The sequence below is a fragment of the Lepidochelys kempii genome, chromosome 10 (assembly GCF_965140285.1).
Source record: "Lepidochelys kempii isolate rLepKem1 chromosome 10, rLepKem1.hap1, whole genome shotgun sequence".
Taxonomy (NCBI): Eukaryota; Metazoa; Chordata; order Testudines; family Cheloniidae; genus Lepidochelys; species Lepidochelys kempii.
The window spans coordinates 44,078,911-44,094,756 of record NC_136389.1 but is presented as its reverse complement, the minus strand read 5'-3'; the positions used below and the strand labels follow the sequence as shown (position 1 = coordinate 44,094,756).

General features: G+C 42.1%; 1 protein-coding gene across 4 annotated transcripts in view; it reads right to left on the bottom strand.

The window, feature by feature from the left end:
• The window catches only part of MYO9A (myosin IXA), a 467,674-nt gene that overhangs the window by 364,785 nt on the left and 87,043 nt on the right, over positions 1-15,846 (bottom strand). For all 4 annotated transcript variants that reach the window (XM_073363174.2, XM_073363176.2, XM_073363175.2 and 1 more), the window contains one exon: positions 8,461-9,374. In XM_073363174.2, the coding sequence (XP_073219275.1) occupies positions 8,461-9,303 (843 nt within the window). In that variant the 5' untranslated portion in view covers positions 9,304-9,374. The remainder of the gene's footprint in view (positions 1-8,460; positions 9,375-15,846) is intronic.

Here is a 15,846-nt window from a genome sequence, read left to right as displayed (position 1 = left end):
GTGGGAGCCCAGGACAGACAACATGGAGAAGCTCGGAAGCATGGCAATAGTGGGAGAGCAGAGTTGGCAGCGGAAGCTGTGCTGCTCAGTTCACAATGGCAGAGCAGAGTTGAGTTGGAGAAGTGGATTCATAGTATCAGGAGAGCACCGGTGCACCATCTGCTGAAAGCAGTATGGCATCTGCACGCCAAAAAGGAGCGAAACGACTGTCTGCCGTAGCTTCCTGACACACACACACAGAAACACCCACGAGAATGTTTTTGCCCCATCATGCACTGGGAGCTTAACCCAGAATTTCAATGGGCGGCAGGGACTGCGGGAAAGCTACTCACAGTGCATCGCTCCGACATTCGATGCTAGCCTTGGTACTGTGGACGTAATCTGCCGAATTCACGTACTTTAGTGGGGACACAGAAGATCGAACGTATAAAATATCTTCCAAAAATTTGAATAGAATAATTTCTAAATAATTTCATACTGTAGATGTACCCTTAGGGAAGGTTATATTTGAAAAAATAAACATTTGAAAGATTAAATAGTTATCGTGTGGGGGCCAGAAACTCTACTCCTGCAAGATTTAAGAGCACTGGATTAGTGGACTTTCAGTCCATGATGCTCATGCATTCTGCAGCTGTGCACTTCCATTGCACCTACACGCCGCAAAAATGGAATTTTAGAGACAACCTATCCCAGAAGCTACCTCTCCCACAGTCTCGCTCTTCTACCATCCTTTGGAGATCCAAGCTCTCAGGATCACCTAAACCTCTGCTCCTGCACTGCTTAAACAATTGGGGATTGGTCCTGCTTTGAGCAGAGGGTTGGACTAGATGACCTCCTGAGGTCCCTTCCAACCCTGATATTCTATGATTCTATGAACTATAAGTGAAGCTTTGGTCCTACAAGGTGTGACAGACAATATAAAGCATACATAGGATCTGATAAACTTTATGAAGTCCACCAGAGGTCTGGTGAAGTTTACAGAGTCCAATAGGAACTGAGAGTAAACATATAAGATCAGTAACTTCAAAAATAGGCACCCTAACTTCTCAGAATTAATCCTACATGTGACTGACATGGAGCTACTTTGTAATAATCTAAGAATATTGACATGTAATCATTTTATGAACATTGTGTGCAACCTGGTCAGTGAGGTGAAGTTATTGCATATTGGGTTATAAGACTTTCCTGTAAAAATGAACTGATCTTGCTTAATAAGGGTGTTATGGGGAAAACTAATAGCTATGGATAAACAAACCTTCCCAACCAGCACTGGAGGCCAATTACAGGGCAGTGGAATACTTCCAGGCTCCAGCCTGAAGTGACAGCTGTTTTGTCAGGATGGGAATTAATTGATTAAATGTTTTTGAAACAGTTAAAAGTCAGAAGGGAGGAAAGGGGATGGTCAATTTTCAGAAGCTGTCCAGGAGAACAGCGCACAGAAACAGATTCTGGAAGGAGTGAGTCTGAAAAAGTTGGGCCTTCCCCAGGGAATGGTAAGCCATAGGGAGAGGCAGGCATGTATACAGACTGGTTTATTGTTTTATTATCTGGTTTCTCTTAAAATGCCTTGGCTCATACTTTCCTTTAAGAAGTTTGTCTGGTCACCACTGACATTGTTCCCAGTGGGAACAGAACTGCAGACACTTCAAGATAAGTCAGGCCTACTAAGTTACTCTCAGTTGAACACAGGGGCCTGGCAGCCCAGGGCCTGATCTGAGAGTGGGAGAATTGTGTGATTCCACCCCAAAAGAGATGACAGCTTGAGGCTGAACAGGGTGTACTTGAAGAGATCAGAAGGGAGCCAAAGGTGCAGTTAGCTTGGTAAATGTGACAATATGTACTGGACTTCACGGAGAGCCCAATTCCACAGTCCTTCCCATAAGCAGCAACAAACACTTTAGAATAAATAACAATTTGTGAAAACTCCTGGTTATTTATTCTTATTCATTTTTCTGTGAAGGTTGCATCTGCATAAAGACCCCCACATCAGTGAGATGTCTTCCTTCAAGTCCAGATAGTTGGAAACTTTGCCCCTTCTTCCCAGAGGAAGACTGGTCCAAAGCGATGCATGAATTTTTCACCTCCAGACCAGATTACTCCAATACTAAGAATCTGAAGCTGAATATGAACAGAAAGCAAAGACATCAGCTACTTGAAAATGCAGCTGTTTTTCTCCTCCATTATTTAGGCAGCTATGAGCACATAAAGCCGGTGCTCCAGTCCCTCAGACTCCTAGTCCTCCTTTGTTACCAACTTGTTGCCTTGATCCTAATTCTTGAAGTCATTAATAGAACAGGTCCCAGCTACATTGGTAAATATCTCCTATGAAATCATAGGATATCAGGGTTGGAAGGGACCCCAGAAGGTCATCTAGTCCAACCCCCTGCTCGAAGCAGGACCAATTCCCAGTTAAATCATCCCAGCCAGGGCTTTGTCAAGCCTGACCTTAAAAACCTCTAAGGAAGGAGATTCTACCACCTCCCTAGGTAACGCATTCCAGTGTTTCACCACCCTCGTAGTGAAAAAGTTTTTCCTAATATCCAATCTAAACCTCCCCCACTGCAACTTGAGACCATTACTCCTCGTTCTGTCATCTGCTACCATTGAGAACAGTCTAGAGCCATCCTCTTTGGAACCCCCTTTCAGGTAGTTGAAAGCAGCTATCAAATCCCCCCTCATTCTTCTCTTCTGCAGGCTAAACAATCCCAGCTCCCTCAGCCTCTCCTCATAACTCATGTGTTCCAGTCCCCTAATCATTTTTGTTGCCCTTCGCTGGACTCTCTCTAATTTATCCACATCCTTCTTGTAGTGTGGGGCCCAAAACTGGACACAGTACTCCAGATGAGGCCTCACCAATGTTGAATAGAGGGGAACGATCACGTCCCTCGATCTGCTTGCTATGCCCCTACTTATACATCCCAAAATGCCATTGGCCTTCTTGGCAACAAGGGCACACTGCTGACTCATATCCAGCTTCTCGTCCACTGTCACCCCTAGGTCCTTTTCCGCAGAACTGTTGCCTAGCCATTCGGTCCCTAGTCTGTAGCTGTGCATTGGGTTCTTCCATCCTAAGTGCAGGACCCTGCACTTATCCTTATTGAACCTCATCAGATTTCTTTTGGCCCAATCCTCCAATTTGTCTAGGTCCTTCTGTATCCTATCCCTCCCCTCCAGCATATCTACCACTCCTCCCAGTTTAGTATCATCCGCAAATTTGCTGAGAGTGAAATCCACACCATCCTCCAGATCATTTATGAAGATATTGAACAAAACCGGCCCCAGGACCGACCCTTGGGGCACTCCACTTGATACCGGCTGCCAACTAGACATGGAGCCATTGATCACTACCCATTGAGCCCGACAATCTAGCCAGCTTTCTACCCACTTTATAGTGCATTCATCCAGCCCATACTTCCTTAACTTGCTGACAAGAATACTGTGGGAGACCGTGTCAAAAGCTTTGCTAAAGTCAAGAAACAATACATCCACTGCTTTCCCTTCATCCACAGAACCAATAATCTCATCATAAAAGGCGATTAGATTAGTCAGGCATGACCTTCCCTTGGTGAATCCATGCTGGCTGTTCCTGATCACTTTCCTCTCATGCAAGTGCTTCAGGATTGATTGTTTGAGGACCTGCTCCATGATTTTTCTGGGGACTGAGGTGAGGCTGACTGGCCTGTAGTTCCCAGGATCCTCCTTCTTCCCTTTTTTAAAGATTGGCACTACATTAGCCTTTTTCCAGTCATCCGGGACTTCCCCGGTTCGCCACGAGTTTTCAAAGATAATGGCCAATGGCTCTGCAATCACAGCCGCCAATTCCTTTAGCACTCTCGGATGCAACTCGTCCGGCCCCATGGACTTGTGCACGTCCAGCTTTTCTAAATAGTCCCTAACCACCTCTATCTCCACAGAGGGCTGGCCATCTCTTCCCCATTTTGTGATGCCCAGCGCAGCAGTCTGGGAGCTGACCTTGTTAGTGAAAACAGAGGCAAAAAAAGCATTGAGTACATTAGCTTTTTCCACATCCTCTGTCACTAGGTTGCCTCCCTCATTCAGTAAGGGGCCCACATTTTCCTTGGCTTTCTTCTTGTTGCCAACATACCTGAAGAAACCCTTCTTGTTACTCTTAACATCTCTGGCTAGCTGCAGCTCCAGGTGCGATTTGGCCCTCCTGATATCATTCCTACATGCCCGAGCAATATTTTTATACTCTTCCCTGGTCATATGTCCAACCTTCCACTTCTTGTAAGCTTCTTTTTTATGTTCAAGATCCGCTAGGATTTCATCATTAAGCCAAGCTGGTCGCCTGCCATATTTACTATTCTTTCGACTCATTGGGATGGTTTGTCCCTGTAACCTCAACAGGGATTCCTTGAAATACAGCCAAATGCCAAAACTGTTGCTCTATTCAGGGAAGAGACAGATCACAAAACCTGATCTGAAGCCCATGACAACCAGGAACCAAGCATTCTCAGATGAAGAGATGAAGGGACCAGCTACAGAACAAGTTTCCAAAGTGGGGGGGGGGGGGTGAATCTAGAATAGCCTTTGGGAAACACTACAAAATCTCCCTAACTTGAAAAAACTAGAACTAAACAAACAACATAGTCACCCCCATTTTTTCCTCTTAAGGAAAAACCTTACTCCAAACAGAGCTTTTTATAATCTGAAAAAGGAGAAGAGACAAGGACTCCATGAAATCCACTAGTCACTTCATTATTGCCAATCTTGCACTGTGATTGGAGGCAGTACAAGACGCTGTGACAGAAAAAACAGCAATCTGGATACACATTCAAAACAGTTCACAAAAGCAAACAGAAGTAATACATTTTGAAGTACTCTTTCAAGGACTTGAAGCCAGTTTTCTCCACCCAGAAGTAGCACTCTTCCTAGCAAACAAACATATTTGAAAACTTGGGTGTAGTATCCTGCCTTCTCTTGAGCTCCTGAAGGAACACTTCTGAGTCCTAGCTTCCCAACTCCCAGGGAGATGTTATCTCTTCCCTTTATTATGAAAACTCGGATGCAGGCCCCTTGGGTCCAGAAGGTTTTTACAGAAACAAAATTCCTATCCTCCTATCACACAAACAAAATTCAAGTTTGTAAGGAAGGCTGTTTTTAAAATTCGATATGACAAAAAAGCATCAGGACACTTTTCAAAAAGTGAACAATTGTATTCCATGTTCTCAGTTCAATTTCTGTGGGGGAAAAACGGTTACTAATATGCCCTATAGCAATAATTCTTAAAGATGTGTTGCACATGTCCATTCCACTTCAGGTGTGTGCATGCACTGCGCACCAGAATTGGAGATTTTTCCTAGAGCGATACCTGTCACAGCAGCACATTCGTGCTGCTACACAATGGTATAAATGGTGGAGCCACCTTGGACCCTCCTCGGTTTCTTCTTACAGGACAACCTCTGATATAGAAGGGAAGGAGGGGTGGGTCATGGAATGGACATGTGCAAAACATCTCAAAGAAAAGTTACAGAACAGATCAGTAACCTTTTTTTCTTCAAGTGGCTGCACACATCCATTCCACTTCAAGTGATCCTCAAGCAGTTCAAACAGGAGTTGGATTTCTAAGTCTACCTGAACAGTGACTTTGCATCATCTCTGGAATGCTGAAACATAGCATGATGAGTTGAAAAGGTATGCACCAATGACTAAGCTGCAGCTCTACAAATGTCTGTTGTAGACATGTGGGCCAAAAAAGATGCAGAAGCTACTTGACATCTTGTAGCGTGTGCTATAACCCAGTCAGAGGTGGTTTCTTGGCAATGTCATGGCATAGACATGTGCAGGATAAAATCCAGGACAAATGCCCTACATCGAGAATGGAAGGCCCGTTGACAAATGAAATGCACAGCTGGGATGATGATCTAAACTGCCTACTTCTATCCAAGTAAAAGGCCAAAGCCCATCAAACATCCAATTTATGGAGAGTCTCTCTTTATCATTATGAGAATGGGGCTTAAGAAAGAATATCAGTAAGTATATGGCTCTCTTGAGGTGGAATTCCAGTACTACTTTAGACAGGAATATAGGATGTGGATATTAAGGATTGTCCTTAGAAAAAAATCATGGCAGGATGGTCAGCTACAAATGCCTGTTACTCCTCCACCCTTTTCATGGATGTAATAGCTACCAAAAATGCTACTTCTATAAACAGGTGCAGTAAGGGAGGTAGCTATTGGCTCAGAAAATCAACTCATGAACACTGCCAGCACAAGATTCAAGTCCTAGGGAGAAATGGGATCCATGACCTGGGGATATAACCTATCCAGACCTACCGAGACTCTGACTACAGATCACAGGAGTAAGAAGGAACTACGGGGTTCCAGGTTGGCTCCTCCCTTGACAGCACTGTGCAGAAGCACAAGACTGGAGAGGGCACTCACGCTCCAATGGATAACGCTTAAGCCATGCGTATGCTACAAAATTAAGTCAACCTAATTTACATTGGCATACAGCCGCCACAGTAATTATATCACTTGTGCGTATCTACGCTTTGTGTTCCTTGTGTCAGCAGTTTGCATCCTCACCAGGAGCACTTGTATCAATTGTACTGTTAGTGTGGGGCATAGCTGGATCGCTCCTGAAAGCCAGTAAAAGTTCATGTAAGAAACGCAGTATCTACACTGAGACTGCATTGACCTAGACTCTACACCACTTGTAGAGATGGAGTTATAAAGTCATTGTAGTGAGGAAGTGTGACAGTCTGTATCCTCATGTTCACCCTTTTTACAAAATTATAATGTATTTTGTACAAAATTTGCCTTGTGAGGTATCATTTGAAAACTCATAATTTGCTGATCATTACTGTCCTGGTAAGATGTGTGTGGCAACTTTGTATGTAAAGTTAAGATTCTACTGTCTGACTTTACTGAGGCATGCTCCAAGTCTAGGAAAGCACACAAAAACCAGTTCCTCAGAGACAAAAGGCAAACTGATGCCTCAGTCAGGTATTAACAAAATCAAATGGACTATCACCTGGTTAAGTGGCCATTCTTTGGCAGGAAAAAGTGTGAGCGAGAAATTTACATTTTGTCAAAGAAACGGTTGGAGATTCTAGGCCTAACTTGGGGACGGGTCCTGGCTGAAAGGTATCCAGATTGCTATAAGTATGTGGTGAAAGAAACCTTTCCTAGAATGCATTTAGCTCATTAAGTTAGATATTAGTTGTGTTTTACCTTTTATTTCTTTGTAACCAATTCTGACCTTTATGGCTTGTTACTTGTAACTAATTAAAATCTATTTTTCCATAGTTGTTAAACTTGTTTTATTATTTTATCTAAACCAATGTGTGTTTGGATTGAAGTGTTTGGGAAACTTCATTTGGGGTAACAAGTTTTGTACATATTTTCTGTTCATGAAATGACAGAGTTTATATGAGCTTGTGCTGTCCAGGAGGGTGCTGGGCAGTACAAGACGAACATTTCTAGGGGAAAGTCTGGGACTGGAAACTGCTGGTGCTGCATGTAATGTAATTCATGGGTGGGTGGCTATAGCACTCATACAATATAGCTGGGAGTGATTTACATGCTGGAGGCTGTGTGAGAGCAGACCAGGCGTGGTAGCTCTCACTGCAAAGCAGTGTAAGAGGCACCCCAAGCTGGAGAATTGAGCGGTCACAGTTGTTCAGCTGTCCAGATTGTATCTTGGGTAATGTCACAGGCAGTTACTTCAATGGGAGTGAAATTTAAGCGTAGACACTTCCATAGTTAGGTCAACGTAAACTACCTTATGTCAACCTAACTCTGTAGTCCAGACCTTAGGGATGAATTTCCATCTATGGTCATGCACACACCTGAAGTGGAACGGGGACATGTGCAATCACCTGAAGAACTACTTGACCAGCTCACCTAACTTTTTTCTTTACACAAATTCTCATCTGGCAACCGACTACACGTGCAGATTTTCTAGTATACGTTATTTTTTCTGACAGATGGGAAAGGAGGAGCAAGGTTTCCAACCTAAAGCTTGTCAAAATCTTAGTACAAATTAGCTTTTTTTTTTAAATCAAAAAACCCCAATAAAGTTAACTAACACGGACAGTATTTTGAAAGCAACAATACCAATGCACTAGGTGCAGTAAACTCCATTTTTAAATTTTCTAGTAGTTAAGTTTGTTAATTCAAAGAAATTATTTTGGGATCTCTAAGGTGTTTTATAAAATAAAATTCACTATTTTATAGCACTGCTAAAGCATGCCAAAGTGAAAAAGCATGTTATTAATAAATTCATAAAATAACTGTTCACTGAATTTTTTCAAGGAAGTTAAAATTGTATTGTCTTTAAGACGACACACACCTAAATCATATTATTGTTAATATTATAGTCTTGCTTACTATTATCATTTAGCAGATACCCCCAGACTGGCAATATAAAATCAGGACTATTTGTTTTATTACACATCAGAAAATAGTAGCATCGCTACTATCATTTTAATCTTACCTCAAGCACTGGTCCAGCTCCAAGAATAATCTGTTCCACTCCACTAACAAATCCCTTCTGGCTGAGAGCAGTGAGGTGATGAATCAGAAAGTTTGTGCTCTGTGTTTTCCCTGACCCACTTTCTCCTGAAATCACAATGCACTGGTTCTTCCTGCGCTGAAGCATAGCATGGTAGGCCACATCAGCCACAGCATAAATATGGGGCTCCAGCTTTCCCAGCTGATGATTATCATACATTTTGACATACTTAGGATTGTAAATGGGGAGAAATTTGAATGGATTAATGACTATCAGAATGCTGCCTACATAGGTATAAATTTTTTCCTGCTTAAAGCGGTTTCTGAGATTTTCCAGGAGTGTTTTCTCATTTAAATCTGGTAAACTGCACAAATCATCGTAGTCCTTCTGCTGTGGCTGAGGAAGGAATCCACGTTCCATCATCCTGCGACGCTCTTCTGTCACCTGTAACCAGGACTGGAGACTTCCATAATGAATAGACCCATCTAGATTCTTCTCCCTCAGAAGAAAGCGATAGTCTTCCCCACTCAATCGGTTCTCGAGGGCCATGCGGGGCCACAACATCATGCGCTGGACAGGGCAGTCTGTAGGGTTGAGAATCCATTCCTCCCCACCAAACTCCTTCACCTCTGCTAGGACATAACATTTTGTTTTGTCTAGTTGGAGTTTATTAATGAGAGAGTCTATTACCTCAGCAGCTGTTGATGTTTTTCTGGCAGTAATGGGGCAATAGATGGTCCCTTCAGCAATGCTCCCAGGGTATACGTGTAGTGTAAACTCGCTGTCCTCAAAGCGTCGTCTTCCTCCAACATCATTTATATTCATATTGAACCCCTTCCCATCAGTACCTGCAGTGCATCTTTAGAATGGTCCAGTATGCCGTCATGACATCAACACTACAAAAATCAAAGACAGAAACATTTTAGACTCAGGGTTCCTTTTAGTAACAGGTATTTTAAAAATATTTACGCATACTATATGAAAAGGTAAAGCAATCTAACAGCTAAATGCCACCCTCAATCATATTAAAAGTTTGCAAAAGGTAACTGATTATTTCGAAGTTTGACATTTGGAAAGAAAGCAGTTTTAAATATGATGCTTTCAAGAAAACTACAGCTAGAAGACCTTTACTGTGTTAACGGTAACAATTTCAGACTCCATTCTAATCTGATAAATTCAGGGATCGATCATTTCAGACTTTTGCAGTAACTACCACGATTCTAAGGTATCAGGGATTTGAAATTAGATCTCTAGTTTTAAATTAATGCATTCTATTATGTAGTCAGTGAAGAAAGTTGTGTATTTTGAGTGGTATAGCTACTGAATTAACCTGAGCAACTGTGATGCACTCATGCCCAAAACAACTCATTCTATAAAAGAGTTTAATTTTACAGATTAATTTGCTTTTGAGAGTTTGTACTTCCTGCATTTTCATTTTTAGATATTTAAAGCAAACAGAGGCAATGTCATTTAATGTTTTTTCCAGCTCACAACTATCTGTGCATCAGTTTACCCATACGTAAAATGCATTTAAAAATATCTGCCTCATAAAAATATCTGCCTCGTTATGACACTTAATATCTGTTAAGCCTTGAGATTTTGGGCAACTGTCACTATAACACAGCATTATTATTATTTTAAAAATTAAACAATGCCTTCAAATATCCGCAATAAAGGAATATTCTAACCAGAAAAGAAACCATTTTCCTCATCAGTACAGAGGTTTTCCCCAACCCACAATTCACAAGGCAGCATTCAAAGCAAAATAAGAGTATTTCATAATGTTTAGGTATTCTGGACACTGATGGGTTGTTCATAAGATTATTTAAAAGAATTTAATTCCGCATTTTTCATGAGGTCTAATTTCACTCAAAAACAAATACTGAAATTTTTACAGTTGAGACTATTAATGCAGTACCAAAGCAAAATGAAAGCTAGCTTACTATTTCTGACATTATGCAAATACACCGCTACTACGGCAAATGGTGTCAGTTTAGCAATACAGTGACTTGCCATAAGATGCCCAGAAATGCTGATTTTGGTTAAAAATCCAATTATATTAATTTGTATATAGTAGCCAACAGTATGCTAGGTGCTTTACAAACAGGTAAGACTGTCAGTGGAGAAGAATTCACCATACCCCCTCCCTGCCCTTGATACACCTATTCCCAGGTGAGGTAGCCAGTGGCTGGTGCAGGAGGCAGCTTCAGACAGCTGTGCTACATCTTCAAAGCAATTCCCACATGGAATTCTCAGCTGGGGCCAATTACAGCTAGAATCCAGTTCTCAGCCTACCTCACTGCCACACCCTTTAAAACAAAAACAAAACAAAAAAAGGGGGGGGGGCAGAAGGGACTCATGTAAACTGAGTAAAAATCCAGACCACGAACAGTTTCACTATCATGTAAAATGTTTGTTTTTTTAAAGTTCTAGCCCTGAGCACTCTCATCATGGTGTCCATTTTCCCTCATAAATTGCTTCAAACAGTGCAGAGAGTTACCAAAGTTCATAAAGCTAGCTCAACCCTTTTACTGCGCACTGGATATACAACCAAATTATTCGCACCGACAGCATAGATACTGACAATTTCTTATTGTGACTTTTTCCAGACAGAAAATGGGTGAGATTGCAAGCTGACAGCGGTTGAGTGGGTGTATGTTAGAGATTTTAATTATCTATAAAATGCATTCTAAAATCCTTTCATTCTCCAATTTATTTACAGTATTAACAGAGCTTAACTCTAAGTACTATGTGCTGTGCAGATTCTAATTCTATGGGAATTTATGTATTGTACACACTAGCTGATTTCAAGGAAAACAAAATATTGCCAAAGATAAAAATAATTCCTGAGTTTGTGGCATACTACCGGAAGCGTAATCAAGTCATCTACTCATTCCTACATTTCCTTTCAGCACCACCCAAGATAGTCACAATGTTATGTGATATGGGCCATAGTCAGCCAGATGACACAGACTGAGATTTTGTTCTGCACTTCTAAAGAGGTGCAATACAAAAATCACAACCCAGGCGCTGGTGGGAGGATGGTAGCTTTAAGCAACCTTTGTGCCCTCCCAATTCTGGGCTGCTCTGCAGGTCCTGGTATAACAGATGACCTTAGGGGCTTGTCCGAACTACATCAGCCTGTACACCTCACTGCCTCTGGGTTGCAGCACTGCTCAGAACTTCCACAGTCCTATGTGCTGCAGCCCTGCCATGACATGCCACTCCCACTCATATACCTGCTCCTGGCATACCCTCTACATCAGGATTCGTAAAGGTTCTTAAGAAGACATTTCTATGACTGTCTTCCTCCATTCCTGCACCAGGGGAATCCTAACCTATTGGATTTGAAGCTAAAAAGAGCCTCTCTACACCACTCCAGCCCTTTTACCCAGTATGAAGAGGCCAAAGCAGAGGTGAGAATATCAACCACAGTGTCTATTTCCAACTTTGCCAATGACTTGACCTATGAGCTTGGGCAAGTTACAACCTATGCCTCAGTTTATCACTGTGTAAAACAGGGAAATCACCTAGCTCGCATTGGTGTTTGGGTGTTTAATGTACTAAAGTTTGTGAAAGGTTTTTGAGATCCTCTGATGGAAAGTATTTTATGAAATGCAAAGTATTTTATGAAATGCAAAGTATTTTATGAAATGCAAAGTATTTTATGCTGTATCTACTTATTCATCTCTAGTCAAATATTTCAACAAGTGTACACTCCTAGATATGTGCTTGAAGAACAGAATAAATCAGTTTGTTCCCATGAAACATACTTGGCAAGGAATCAAACAATATGCTATGAGAGCTGTACACATTGCTTCAGGACACACTCTGAACTAGAAAGTACACACTGCTGGATTCCTTGGCTAGCGCTAATTTAAAAATATATATATATATATATACACACACACACACACTAGCCAGTGGTAACTTTGTAAATAGTTTGTTTTTAAACTCTCCACTGACTGTAATATCTGCTACTGGGGGGTTGGGGGGAGAGTGTGTTTTTACATTACCTAACTCAAGATAAGTAAATCAAGCTAAAATCCTAGTGAAGACAAGGCAGCTATTGTTTCCACACCAGCTAGCAGGTCATGTTAAGGGTGGGGAAGCCTAGGGTTTAACTTGACTTGTTAACTCATGTGAAAACAAACTGACTTGTCTTCACTAGGATTTTACCTCAAGTTAACACACCTTTCTTCTTAATGAAGACAAGACCTTAGAAGCTTGACAAATTCCACATAATCTGTAAAAGTCTGTAAGAGGTCTCATCCTCCCCTTGCTGGCCCCAGACAACTTTTGTCCACTTTTAGATATGCGTTATTCCATCACTGGCCATTATTAAATCAAGATTGGATTTTTTTAAAAAAATATGCTCTAGCTCAAAAGAAATTATTTTGGGGAAGTTTTATGACTTCTGTTATACAAGAGGTCAGACTAGATCACAGTGGTCCCTTGGAATCCATGAATGAATTTAGGAACCTGTGTTATTTTGACACAGTAGCATGTCACAACAAAGAGCTGCATAACTGAGCTACAGTATCAGAACCTGAGAAGTTTGGCAGACTACAGAGAAAAGAACTGATCTTGTGGACTGCAATAATACCAGTAACCTTGGAATTGTACCTTAGCACAGTCCATTTCACTGTGCTACTTTTAAAGCTAGAAGCATCCAATGAAATTCTAATTTAGGAAAATACCAGAGAAAAGCCAACTGGTTTGCAACACTTTTAAAGTGACAGAACTGCACAAACCTCAGAAGTAACATCAGATATATGCACTCATGTTCTATCAGATGAGTGAGTTTAATATTTGGAAATAGTGCCAGAAATGTTTTAGGGATGTATCATTTTAGGTCAGTGGACTGTTTGCAATATTAAGTTATTATTATATTATTAATATATATATTAATATTAATATATATTATTATTATTATTATAACATCAATGAAGTTTAACTATACCGTGCAAAATACCTCTCAATGTTTGGTCTCTGGATTTTAAAAACACCATTTTTCCAAAGTATACTAGAAGGAATACTATGATAAAATGTGAGTAATCCATGCAAAGGAAAATAGTAATTACTTTCCCAAGTTTAAAGGCATAGCAGTAATCCTCTAGAGCAGTGGTCACCAACCAATCGATCTACTGGTCAATCCTGGAGACTATCCCCGTCGATCACGATCTCCAGCTGCAGCGTGGCTGCCACTAAGGCAGGATCCCTGCCTGCCCCAGCTCCACGTCGCTCCCAGAAGCAGCCAGCACTGCCCCAGGAAAGGGGGTGGGGCAGAGGTCTCCACAGGCTACTCCTGCCTGCAAGCACTGCCCCTGCAGCTCCCATTTCCCAGGAATGGGGAACTGTGGCCAATGGGAGCTGTGGGGGTGGTGCCTGCAGAGAGGGGCAGTGCGCAGAGTCATGTGTGCCCCCAGGGGCCGCTGGGGTGCGTTGGCCCCTTCCAGGAGCGGCGTGGGGCCAGGGCAGGCAGCGAGTAGCCCTGCGGCGACGACGACGACTGGGAGCCGCCCAAGGTAAGTGCCGCCCGGCAGGAGCCCACACCCCAACCCCCAGCCCCCTCCTACACCCTGTACCCCCTGCCCCCACCGCCCAGACCCAGCACCCCATACTCCCTCCTGCACCCCAACACCCTGACCCAGCCCGGAGCTCCCTCCTGCACTCAAACTCCCTCCCAGAGCTTACACCCCTCACCCCCTCCTGCACCCCAATCCACTGCCCCAGGCCCAGCCCAGAGCCTCCCTCCCACACTTAAAGATTAGACTTGAAGATTAGATTTTTTTTTTTTTAAGATATGCTCTTGGAATTATTTTAGAAAAGTTCTATGGCCTCGTTTATACAGGAGGTTAGACTAGATGATCACAATGGTCCCTTCTGGCTTTAGAATCTGTGAAAGTTTCTCCATGTATGAGAGTTCTTTTTTCAGACAGGAATGCATATCTATTAGATGCATCTATTTTGGTATGTAAATAGTATCGGAGTTTACAGACATATTCTACCATAAGCTTTAATAGCTGACAAGCTTTTCCATTTTTAAACCCTGGTAGGCAATGAAATTTTTCAAACAATAAAAATGCTGACATTACTGAATGTATGTACTAAATGTTTCTGTTGTAGGAAGAGCAAAATTTTTAATCAAGTATTCTTAAAAAAAGAGTGATGTAGGACACTCATTATTTTGACCATTACCTGTTGTAAGCTAAATATGGCTTGGTTAAAATTTTAAGTTACACCCCAGAGCTACATAATTTTCTGAAGATGGTAAGCCAAGCCCTGTTACTAATTAGCATTAACTGGACATTATAAGTTATATCCCTCACACACCATGGGGTGGGAGCATTGCAGCGGTAGTATGCTTGACCCTCAGGGGAAGTCTCTCACTCATCACTCTGCAAAGACCACTTTAGCTATTCAACAGAGCAGCACTGATGGGCTCCAAAGGAAGCCACATTAAAATCCTCCCCAGATGTGGGGAAATTGCAGGAAGACACCCCCCCTCCCAAAAGGAGATAAATAGGATGGTGAAGATTCTAGGAGACTTCTGATTACCCTTGCTGCACTGTAGCTTCCACCAGGCTTAAGGCTGAGGCCCAGATATCACCCTTTTTTCACGCTGCCTGCCTACTGCCCAGCCAGAAAGAGAAGTTTCAGACTTTTCTCCAGGGATGAAGAGGGCTTCAAATGGCACAAATAACAAAAAGAGCTGGCCACTGAAGACACCATTCCATGTTCGTTCATGAGGGACCCCTTTCCTCTTCAATTTTGACAGCTGCAGCTTCAAGTCACCAGAGCTAGGCTACATCTACACTTAAAACTGTAGCACAGCTGCAGTACTGTAGCAAATCCACCTCCTCGAGAGGTGGTAGCTAGGTTGACAAACACTGGATGGCTAAAAAAGTAGAAGAGACTAATGTAAAGATTGAGGCTGATGAAGGAAGAGTGCTGGAAGAGAAGCTCTCTTTACTCGATTAACTTAGGGCTGGTCTACACTGAAAACTTACATTGGAATAGCTACGTCTCTCAGGGGTGTGAAAAATCCACACCCCCTGAAAGATGTAGCTATGCCAGCCTAAGACCCAGCGTAGACAGTGCTTAAAATATATGACGTGACAAAAGGGAGGAAGGGTCAATTAAGCAAAGAAACTAGTAAAACAACTTCCCTCGAAGAAAAAATATAAAATCCTCCCATTATTGAACCTCTCACCTACATTAAATTTAATGGGAGTCCAGAACACTTATCCACCAATATGTTACACCAGCTGCTCTGACTGATAGAACAGGAATAGGTTAGGATAAATAATTCCTTAAAGCTTAATAGAAAATGTTACATGGTTGCCATGAAAATTCAAACAAACA